This window comes from Argiope bruennichi, chromosome 11 (genome assembly GCF_947563725.1).
Source record: "Argiope bruennichi chromosome 11, qqArgBrue1.1, whole genome shotgun sequence".
In the NCBI taxonomy this organism is placed as follows: Eukaryota; Metazoa; Arthropoda; class Arachnida; order Araneae; family Araneidae; genus Argiope; species Argiope bruennichi.
In genome coordinates this window covers 89,153,357-89,165,767 of record NC_079161.1, presented here as the reverse complement: position 1 = coordinate 89,165,767, position 12,411 = coordinate 89,153,357, and the positions used below count along the sequence as shown (strand labels likewise).

Here is a 12,411-nt window from a genome sequence, read left to right as displayed (position 1 = left end):
TTGGAAAACTTTTGAAAGCTGAAAGAAAAGAATTCTTTGCATGTTATGATTGTATTGTAACATTTACATCTTTCTTTAAAAATATTTTTACTTTGCCCATAAAATAACACTGTTTAAACAAAGAGAAAATTCAGTTATCAAGGAAGTTTTAATATTTTTTAGGGAATCCTGATACTACTAATTTTGAAATAGGTGTTATTGTTGTTAAATTGACTGTAGTTTTTGCATGTGCATATTCTCAACACTTCTGTGGTGTCTTCAACCAATAATGTCTGTTACTGAGTTTAATTTTAGTTCTTTATATTTTCTTAAGTTACTTATATAATTATTTCATTGATATATTTATTATATGAACTTACTTTATTAAAGTAAAATTCAGGCTTTTAATAGATTGATTAAAGGAGAGAGAGATTTATCACAGGCTAATTAAAAGTAGCATATTGTAAAAATATGGAGGAAGATTTTTTCCATACTTTGGTTAAGATAAAGAGCTTGTATATTGCTATGATATTTCCATTGCATTTTTTCTATTTGGGTATAATAAAGACAGTTTGATCAAAAGTTTAAAATTATATTATTGCATAATGGCAAATACTATCCTTTCCTATTAATTGCTTATTAAAATTTAAGAAAGAATATTAAAATCATCTTGTAGAAACTTTGCTGTCCATGACATTAATGGTTTATTTGTGTTAATTTGAAGATACTCAGTTTCCTACTAAGACAGCAAAACCAATATATAAAGTACTCCTGTTTAATTTGCTTATAGAATATACTAGAGTATACTCAGAGATCAGTGAAAAAAGTGAAATATTGATTGCAAGCATCATGAAAATTATCAAAGAATTAATGATTGATAGAGATAAGATAAATTCTCCAAATATGTATAGTGAAAATGATGAAGGGACTATTGGTTGATAAAGATAAGATAAATTCTTCCAGCATTTCATATAAAGGGTATGAGATTGCAATTAAATTCAAAGATGATGCTTGCTTCCAACATATTTGTAAAACATTCCTGAACAATAAAAAACTACAAACAAGAATTTTTTTATGATTGTCAAATTTGTAAATTGTTATTGAGTTTGGCTTATATTTCATCTTAGTTATGAAATCTTCATTGCCAGGTGCTGCTTTTAAGCAGCTTAACCAATTTTGTCTTCTATAATACTAGGGAAATGAAACTGATTCTCTAATAGTCGTTATTGCCACTATGATACACTCTGAAAAGGCTATTAAATCAATTTATAATATATGTAAATGGCATTCTGATGCTAATGAAAAGGAAAATTAAATTTGTGTTTTTCATTTGTGACTACATGTCCTTGAAAGTTATTTAAAGCTATATTTATCACTGCTTTTAACAACTTAATTGTAAAATATTTGTTGCAAGCTGATTTTTATGTATGTTGTCAATTGCAACATTAAGTATAAAATATTTTTAAATCGAGAGAACGGTAAAGAGTTTTTCTTTTAGCTAATAAGAGATAAATAATCAGGATTAATTGAATGTATTTGACTAAATTAAAATCAAACTTCTTATATTGTATATCTGATACTTGAGATTCAATTTTAGAGAGAGATCTGAACTTGGGTGTTACAAGTTTAAATGTGTGCATTTTTAATTCAGGACATTTTTCTGTGATATTTTGGGGAATTCTTTCCTCTATTTGTTATAATGCTTAGAGAAATATATATGACTGAAAGGAGAATAAGCAAATTAATTGATAACCTGTCAAATAATGAAGATAAGAGGTACAGTACACTCCCAATTATCCTCGAAATTGGGTGGTGCGGCCTCCGCAGATAACAAAAATCGCGGATAATCCGAAAAAAGCTAAAACCGGGTATAGCAAAAGAGAAAACAGTCATTCCAATTTTGAAAAATCGTTTTATGTACAATAAAACGTAAAATAAACAGCAGGAAATGTTTAACTAAGCTTAATATTTTAGTATATCACTCAAAACTAACCTAAATTGCATTTTGTTAATGAAAACAGAAAAGTGCTTTGTACTTACGAGAGGCGTCAAGGATACACAGAAAAATTAATACATATGTACTGCTTTAATACTGTAATGTATTATGTAATTACAAAAGCATAACTGTAAAACTACACCTTTTTGAAGAAATCAGTCATTTGTGTTTGCTTCTTGCTTTGGAAGCATTTTCTCTTTGCTTGGAAGCAAAAAAAAAAAAAAAAAACTTAGTGCGGCATGCTCGGATAACCCGCTTGCGGATAATCGGGAGTCTACTGTATATACTTCTAAACGGGGAGGGAAAATATTGAATTTCCAAATTGCAAAAGATATTCCATAACAAAATGTAGTATTACATTATTTATATGTTGAAAAAAAAATTGTGTACATATTTCATTTTATTCGTTTTGTGATTAGTTACTTATGAGTCATCTGACCATGTTTTGCTAATATTGTTTGAAATATTTAATGAATATCATTATTACATCATAATAACTATTTATGGCCATGAAAAGGTCATTAAAAAAAGGAAAATAAAGCTTTATTTAACACCAAATTAACAGAAAATAGATTTAAAATAATATTATTTGTTAATTTTATTGTAAGACACTGTTTATGGGTACTCTAATTAATACTTTCCAGTTTTTCTACTTTTTTGTTCCTGACATTTTTTTGTCTCTCGGCTAGCAATTGTCTGAATACCTAAGCAATATAGGGGTAACCCTACATTGCTTTTTTAGTAATGGTGCTTCCAACGATGGTTTTCGGTTTGTGATCAGAAAAACTGAGTATTACATTTTGCATGTTAAAGTGTTGAAGGCTCACAACAAAGGTACAATTGTCCATTTACCATTTGATTCAAAAATGGGTGTAATTTTCAGTGAGACTAACTTTCACCATGACCGTCAATAAGTTACAAGATAAGAATTTTGACAGTTGGTCTGATTATTAATGATCCAAGTTCGATATTTTCACATGGGTAATTGTATGTATCACTGTGCATAGCGAAATCTAGAGCTAGAATTAAAATCCAGGCTAAAGTAGGCAGCGTTATTTTTAAAGATGCTATTAGTTAGTAAAAATTAAGCAACATAAAATATATTAGTAAGTATCTTTTAACAATTTTAAGAAAGTTTTTATTTAATTTGTTTAAAAAAATTTAATTCTTTATTTTTGCAGTAAAAGATAAAACTGTAAAGATTTCTTCTGGATTTTAACTAATGCTATTTCTTTTTATTTATTTATTTGGAATTGAGTTCTTTTGTTCATGAATTTTTTTAAATTGTTTGTTTATTTTTGTCATCTAAGGGGAGTGAGGGAATCAATCCGTCATGAAACCTTACTAACTTGAGGCTTATTTATAGTTTATTAATATTTTAACTAGTTTAAAACTATAAAATAATTTGAAATTCTAATAGAAAGTAATAATCTTTCAAAAGATTTTTTTTTTGTACTGACTTATTTAAATGCCATTTATATAGTTTATATGTTGTGTATAAGGACACAGCATACATTTTTATTAAATGAAAGATTACCCCAGTAGTAATTATAACTAAAAATATAATTTTAAGATATTTCGATGAAAGTTACTAATTAATTTTATTAAATTATATGTTTTGAGAATTTATGAAACTTTATAAATCAGTCAGAAACTAATCAGAAAAATATTTTTATTCAAATTAAGATAGTAAATAGAAATACATTAAATTAATCTTTATATTATTTCAGGCTTATTAATTACTGAATTGAATACTATGTTTAGCAAGAATATATGCCATCTTTATTAGCTATAGTGCTTTATTAACAGAACATTTATTAGAATTATCTAAATATTGTTTTTTTTTTTTTAGGTATATTTAGCAAAGGACATTCATACTAATAGAGAATATGCAAGTATGTATGGCTTAATTTACATTTTTGTTGCTTTGTTTCAATATTTTTTACATATTTTATACTAAACTCAATTAATAATAATTCATGTTTATTTTGACTGGATGCATATTTCAAAGACTCGTAAATCTATTGCTTTCATGTTTTGTATCATTTAAATATGTCTTTGTTATTTAATGACAATTATTAAAATATTTGACGAATATCAAATGTTTATTTATTGAATAAATCTGTATAAATGAATGGTGTTAATGCCCTTTTAATGATATTGGAAATAATAATAATAGTTGTCTGAAGGTTGAGAAGAAAACTGCATTTTGTTTCACTATGAATGTTCACTATGAAGTTTGGGAAATATACTTCTTATATTGATTTTCAATATGCTACTTTGTATACTTAAGATTTTGTTGTGAAAAAGTTAGTAATATAAATGGAAGTACTTCATTTACTTTAAAACATGTCATTTAAAGTGACAGTTTTTATTAAGCCAGGAAAAATCTTTTTATTAAATTTCTGCCATTTCATGCTTAATTTATCTCAATCTTTACACTTTGATATAAACACATGGTTAGTTAGTTAAACTAGCTATTTATTCTGTTGATTTGGCTTTTTTTACCAATTGTTTAAACTTTGATTATGGCTGTTTATGTTTATAGTGACTTTTGTAACACATTCCATAAACCTTAAATTTTTATATTTCTTTTTAAGTGCTAATTTTCTTAACGTTAAAATCTAAAGTTGCATTTGTATCTGCCTGCTCATGGCATGCAGTTTCTTTTTGTTGTATGAAACTAGCACCAACTGAGTGCAAACTGCATATTTCTGACAGAACATTTTGACAAGTGAATATATTTTTTTTTAAGTTTTTAAATTTCTTTTTAAAAAATTCATTTAAGAGGTTGATTAAATTTGATATTATATTGCATGCAAAAACAAAGTGATATATTTTAATAAACCTCGTATTTCCTTTCCAGTTAAAGTGTGTGAAAAGCGACATATTTTGCGTGAAAAGAAGCAAAAGGCTGTTATGCGAGAGAAGCTAATAATGAATCGTTTAAATGAACATCCTAGCCCATTCTTTATTAAATTGTATTGCACATTTCAAGATAATGATAGATTATGTATCCTTTTCATTGGTTGAATATTTAACAACTGAATTTTTATAAAAATAATTCTTGTTAAAGTTATTGTTGTAAAACTTTTTTTTTTATCAAATACCAGTTTTTATTTATTGTTGGATGTGTTAGAGGCTTTCTTATATTTTATTTAATATTGAATTTTTAAAATAAAGCTAATAGCAATTTGTTTTTATACAAGTCATAAAATTTGCCTAATTTTATTGAAAAAATTATTTATTTGTTGTTATTGCACTGTTTACTGATGATATGCAACAAATCTAACATAATGCTGCATCAAATATTGGAATTATATGCATCTTTTATTTATGAAATGTTCTCTATTCAACATTATTTTGCTATTTGTTGATATCCTCCTTTCTTTAATTTTCTTTCAACATTTAGCAAATTCTCTAAGTGCTTTCCATCTCTCTCTCTCTATTAACTGAAATTTTATTGAAGGGATGTTAAAACTGAAGCTTTAGTTTCTTTTATTTTATATGCTTTTAATTCTAAATGCAGTAAATATCGTATGGTTAAAGTGATAAATTCTGTTGAATAACTTCTGATTATTAATTATATTAACCAAGATTAATATTTAATAATTACTGATTAATCATACTGTTTAGAACAGGTATGTATTGTCCCTGTTATTTTATATATTTTCCTTCATAAATTTTGAAAATTATTTACTTTTGATACTTTTAAATTGATTTGAAAATTTACCAAACAAAAATAAAAATTGATTTTACATCCACTAAATGTGTTGATAAATTCTTTATAAATTTTAAATAATACATCCTAGAAATGCGAGAAAAAAGAACAATAAAAGAATGAAGGGCTAAATGCTGTCATCTTAGTAAATTTCAAATTTGATACTATGCAAATCATATCAGCAATCAATTTTTTAAAGGCCAGTATTCACTTAGGTATGGAAGTAATTCTCATTGTACTACTTTAGAAAATAAAATCAACCCACTTGCTGGATATCTTGCAACATATGTAAGTGGATTATCTGTTGTCTATTCCATTCTGCTGATTAATTGATTCAATTTATATTATTATATTGAATTATATAAACTTTAATAGTAATGCATAAAGACTGGAAATCACTTCTTTCTTAAAGTGTTCGGAACTATATGCGAACATTTCATCTAATTAATAATTATAAAATTCCTGGTCGTAAATTTTAATATTTCTAATATTATGATTGCTAAATTATATTAAGGAACTGCTGTTTGATTTGGAAATATATATAAAGAAAATTTTCTATAATAAAAATTATGTGTGCTTAAAATTGAAACAACATTTCTCAAAACTTTAGTAAATTACTACATTAATCTATATGAAATTATTATATGCAATTGATGTGTCATAGCATTAACACATAATGATGTTTTTCTTAACTATTATATAAAGATTTTGTAATGAATTATGCAAGTCATGGTGAGCTTCTGCCTTATATAGTCAAGGTTGGATCCTTTGATGAAGAATGTACTAGGTTTTATACTGCTGAAATATTATTGGCAATTGAACACCTGCATAGGTTAAATATCATACACAGGTAAATAAGTTTATTGTTATAGATTAAAATTGTTTGTATTTCATATTTATTTTTCATGACAGATTTACCTGTGCTGAAGTGTAAATTGATTGGAAATTCTAATCTATTACATTTTTGTATTTTTTTTCATGAATTTGATTTTATTTGTGTTCTGTTACTAATTATACCTTTTTGTTCAGAAAGAATATGGAGGGTGTTCATCCTAATCATGCGCCAATAACTAAGTTCCTAACCTTTGAAGATAAGCACATGCTTCCATTTTTAATAATTACTCCAAATGACATAAAAGAAATTATATTTTATTTTGTTTAAGTCAATGAATAACTTCTGGAAAAATTGTGATATCAAGGAACATCTGCTTATCAATCAGTACGGCTTACTTGAGATGGTCATTGAATTGTATGAAAATTCAAATCATCATAATTTGATTAATGAGAAGTGGAACTTTTTGTTAAAAATGTTAGTATGTCAAGAATATTTTATTAAACATATCTCATGTAACTAGAAAATTACATCAGAATTAACAATTTAAAGGGTTCGTCCCTCCCCTTTCAGCAGCACATTTATTGACTGAAAAAAAAAAACTTTAATTATTTATGTCATTTGCAACATTTCTTAAACTGTAAATATGTACCTATCTCTAATGGCATAGAAATTAGGGTACATCTTGATTTTCACGGTGACCGCTATTAAAACAACGGCAATAATAATGCCAAGCTAGAATTTCAGAGTTAAAGTGTATATGGTTGCTCTTAGTTTTTCATCTTCTGGCTGTTTTTTTAAATATGATTTGTTGGTTTGTCCCAGTTGCCATGGAAATCAAATTATACCACAGTTAACTAATGAGCCTTATTTCGAATGGATACTCTGTATGTAGTTAATAATAGCATATGCAATTAAAAATTTCTCTTTTATATCTAGTACAAATATTGTACTGCTATGATTTAAGAACAGAGCCTCACTGTGAAGAGTAGGAAGTTACTAGTTTGAGGCCTCGCTGTATCTACAAAACTTCATGTGTGTTAAATCCGTCATTATTAGATATCTTGTTGATATGGGATGGAAATTTAAAATGGAGGGTCTCAATTCACAGGTCATTTGATTATAATTTTGAGTTTCATTCAAAGATTGGGCTTATTTAACTTTAAAAAATGAAATGCTAAACTAATTAAAATTCAAATATTGTGCATAGTGAATTATTTTGACAATTATCATGCATCAGATTATTACCACTTCATAGTGAAATAACAAAAACTGCATAAAAAGATATGTTAGAATTTAATACATGTTTATTTTTACAGTCCCCGTAATAAAGCGCTAAAAAATTCAAATGGTTGCCAACATTACATTGCCGAGCATGGTTTAATCTAAAAATTGCTATATAAACTTAGAAATGACAATATTTTAACATCTTAAGGAGTGTGACTATCATAGTGGAATTTGAAAATTGCCAAGTAAACTTCGGGATTGTAAAAATTAACAAGTACCTAACTTGGTATTTGGTACAAAGTTATAGATACTTTGGATGCCTGTAACTTTTTCTTATGTTTCTGATTGTTTTAACTGGATCATTTTTGATTGATTAAGAATTCTACTATTTCTTTGTTTCATTAATTTTGGTATTTTTTTTAAAGGGATTTAAAGCCTGAAAACATATTGTTAGATGAAAATATGCACATTCAAATTACAGACTTTGGTTCAGCCAAATTCATAAATGAAGAAAACAATGACAGTAAGTAGCTTGGCATATCAACATTATCACTGCATTCCATTTTTTTTTTAATGAGATTGTTTATTTTGTATTTTCTTTTATTTATAACAGCATCAAATAGTGAGACTAGCAGAAAGAGTTCATTTGTAGGCACAGCACAGTATGTTTCACCAGAGATGTTGAGTGATAAAAGCTCATCACCCAGGTATTAGATTTGACACATTTGAATAATCAGGCATTGTTTGTTTTGACCTGATCTGTTGGTTAATTTTATTTCTTATTTCATTAGCTTGATATACTTGTGAATTTGTTTCTATCAGGTGAAATTATTTTGAAATCTTATTTTTATTGAGCTCGAGTTTATATATGGTATTAATGTGTATGACTTGCATATATTTATATATATGAAAATCTGTTGTTTTTATAATGTAATTTAATGTAACTTTTATATATGGGCAATGGTAGCAATCTCTCATATGCAAAGAAATAGTCATAAAGCATTGGGGCATTTTAATAATTAATGTTTTTTTTACCAAATGGTTAAAAAAAAATTGTGTATGCGTATGCAGCATCTTTTATCTTGTACAGTGGAAATATAAATATAAAAGCTGTTTATTTCTCTGAAAAAATTTTTAAACTATTAAAATTTGATGGTTAAAATTCATATGTTTAAATAAACAAAATTTATAATATTTGACATGGCATTTGTAATGTTGTTGCTGTTTTATTAGAAACATGTAAAAAATTAATTATGTTATATTTATTCATTATATCCATTAAAAATCCTAAAAAATATATATGAAATTATGATTTTATTTAAACCCTCTTCTGGATTAATGAAAATATACATATAATGTGAAAACTTTAAGGGAAGTACATATTAGTTTTTGATTTTATTTCTCCCTTAATATTCTATAATTTTTTGTAGATTTTAATATTATCTTGGTTATATTTGAAGTTAAAATATAACATGATTTTATTAGTGTGTGTGTATATATATTTAAATCGCCATGATGATAAATATGCTACAAAAAATAAATAAAATGGGACAATCTTTTGTTTAAAAAAAAGGCGACTATTAAAATATATATATAAGAATAAGCATAACAAAGTTCAAGAATTAACTTTATATTAATTTAATTTGCTTAACAAAATATATTTAGTATTTGAAAACACTAAAAAAAAAAAAAAAAAAAGATTTATTTTATTTAATGGCCACAATATTCCGTTTTTAATCGTTTCATTTATTTAAAATCATTTGGCAACACTTCATTGCTTTTGATTCTGATGGAATCTGGTAAAGCTGGTTCAGCTTCTTTGGTGCTCTGATTTTAACAGGTATGATTTCCAATTTTGAATTGCACACAATTATTGTTTTTACTCTTTTTTTTTTACTTCACTTTTAATTTTATATAATTCATATAAAGTGATTCGATTTTTTTTAAAAAAACAATATCTGTTGCAATTCCTAATCATGTAAACATTTTTACATTCTCATATCTGAAGCTTTTCAAGGAAAAATAATGTAGTCATCAAAACACTTTAGTTTAAAAACTTTATTGAATTTTGAGATTCCAAGATCAAAAGAAAAAAATGATTTTGTAATTCTGTTGCTTGCTCATATATTTGTATTTGATTATTCTCACATGCAACAAACTGTTTTGATGAAATTTAATGGTGCCCTTTGTGCCAAAATGTTATATCCATATTAAATTTTTTGACCAAATTCTTGGAACAAAAAAAAACCCCACTTTTTTTGGAAATATATACTTGATTTTATTCATTACTCCATGAGTCTTGTGTATTATCATTTGCATAGAAATATGGTTTATTTGTATTTTAAAAATTGCTCATTTACGTATGTTGCCAAATTGTCTTAAAATATGAATTAAATTTTCCATGTGACTTATTGTGGCTATGATCTAAAATAAAATTTTCAAAAATAATGAAAATCAGAGGGAAGAGAACATAGCAATTAAACATCTTTCCATATATAGAGAGATAGATAGATAGATGAGGGAAATTAGGGAAGGAAGATTCAAACTTTAAGAATTTTCCTTCTTGGAAATTCAAGTTTTTTTTTTTTTTTTAGCTTATCCATTAGCTAAAACAAAAACCTGAATATCCATTAGCTAAAACAAAAACCTGAATATCTACTAGCTAAAGCAAAAACCTGATTATTATAATTTTAAGACTAAAAAAAAATTCAAATAATTTTTGAAGTTATTGATAAAATAAATCAAAATTGCAGATTTTTTATTATTATTATTATTATACTATCTATAGAAAAAGCAATTATTAGTGATTTAAATATTTTTCAAAGGAAATTTAAATTGTTTTCTTTAGAAAAACTATATAGATGCCCCATAATTTTCAAATTAGATTTTATGCAATTCATTTATTGTATTATATCAATTCGTACCACTCTGATGTATATTATTCATCAATTTTAATGTAATTAAACCATTCATTTTTAAAAAAAAATTTTGACAAATGACATTACTTGCTATTGCTTGCCCTAATTGATATCTCATGATTGAGAGGAAATGCTAGTACCATAAGAATTTCAAATCTTAATAGTATAATAGAAGAAAAACATGGTTTAGTAAAAATTCAAAAATAGACTTTAAAGGGTAGAACGAATGAATAATGGTAATTTTTATCATAGTTATGATGCATATTAATTATGTATTTTAAGTGATATAGGAGTGCTGTTGTCAACAATCGCCACAAGTATTTCAATGTCAATTCAATTAGTGCAAATTAAATGCTATCTGCATGAAGTAAAAGAATTGTCATTTTTAATGGTCTATTTTGCATCATCCATTTCCTAATGCTCTATAATGCATACCATGAAGTTTTAATGTTCCTCTAATCATGGCTGTTTCTCGATAGCCTCTGAATTGAAATGCTTTAATTCTTTCCAACCTGTATATAAGTAATTTTTTTAAGCATAATTTAATATTTTTGTATATAAAGTAATGCTGAAAATGGAATTGCTGCTAAAATCTGATGCACTTAAGGAACAATGAACAAAACTTTTCCATAATATACGAGTACAATTTTGATAAATACATGAAATGTGGTACTTTTATTGAGTTTTAAAAACGAAACAAATTTAGTATAATAATGATATTATGATATTAATTTCCCAAATTGTATGTATATTTTTTTAATTTCTTTACTAGCTACATCAAAATTATATTTGCATCTCAAAAATTTGGTGTTTAGATCTGTCAGGTATTTTGCAGTTTTAATATTATTAAAACATGAAAACAATAAAAAAGATAGAGAAGTTTTAAAAAAATTCTGTATTTGTCATGTTTGATTAGGTAAATATCAATTAATTATATGAAATTGTTATTATAAATTATTGAAAAATATGTTTCTTAATATTCTTAAATTTAGAACTATTTTTCGTCAATAATGATTGCTTTTCAAATTTCAGTGTTGACTTATGGGCTTTAGGATGTATAATTTATCAAATGATCTCTGGTCTTCCACCTTTCCGAGCTCCGTAAGTTGTTTCATATTTTGTTTCATTTCTTGTTATTTAAGATTAATAAGAAGTAATATTTATAGCAAATATTCTTTGTTTCAGCAATGAATACTTGATATTCCAGAAAATTACTAAACTAGAATATGAATTTCCTGATGGATTTTCAGTTGCAGCAAAAGATCTTGTCCAAAAATTATTGGTAGGTTTTCAGTTACTTTAATTCTTAAAAAAAAAATGTTTTGAATGTGAAACTAGTTTTTAGAATGCATGTGCGTGCATATATAATTTAAGGAATACATTAGTTACTAATAATTTTATAGCTACATTTTTTAATTAATCAGGAATTTCAACGTAGCAAGTTTTTAACCACATTTTTTAGATTTTCCTGTTATTCCAAAATTATTAAGGAAATGATGTGCAGATTAATAATAATTGAGAAGGGAAAAAATTGTAAATTTAGTAATATGTTATTGGATATATTGTTCCCCCCCCCCCCCCCCCTTCTAACAGTGAATCGGAAAGATGATACTTTTTTTATGTATGGGACTCCAAAAGATTTATTTATAAATTACAATTTTAGAAGACTTAACATAAACCTTAAGAATATGTGCATGTTTGAGATTCGAACTCGCAATGTTAGGGTTCATAGCCGAGT

The 12,411-nt window shown here is 25.8% G+C and overlaps 1 protein-coding gene across 1 annotated transcript in view; it reads left to right on the top strand.

Annotated features, from left to right (window-relative positions):
• LOC129957018 (3-phosphoinositide-dependent protein kinase 1-like) overlaps positions 1-12,411 on the top strand; it is a 31,468-nt gene that overhangs the window by 4,774 nt on the left and 14,283 nt on the right. Inside the window, exons 3-9 of the mRNA XM_056069124.1 lie at positions 3,828-3,870; positions 4,842-4,988; positions 6,402-6,546; positions 8,181-8,278; positions 8,369-8,462; positions 11,706-11,774; positions 11,859-11,955. Coding sequence (XP_055925099.1) covers positions 3,828-3,870; positions 4,842-4,988; positions 6,402-6,546; positions 8,181-8,278; positions 8,369-8,462; positions 11,706-11,774; positions 11,859-11,955 — 693 coding nt within the window. The remainder of the gene's footprint in view (positions 1-3,827; positions 3,871-4,841; positions 4,989-6,401; positions 6,547-8,180; positions 8,279-8,368; positions 8,463-11,705; positions 11,775-11,858; positions 11,956-12,411) is intronic.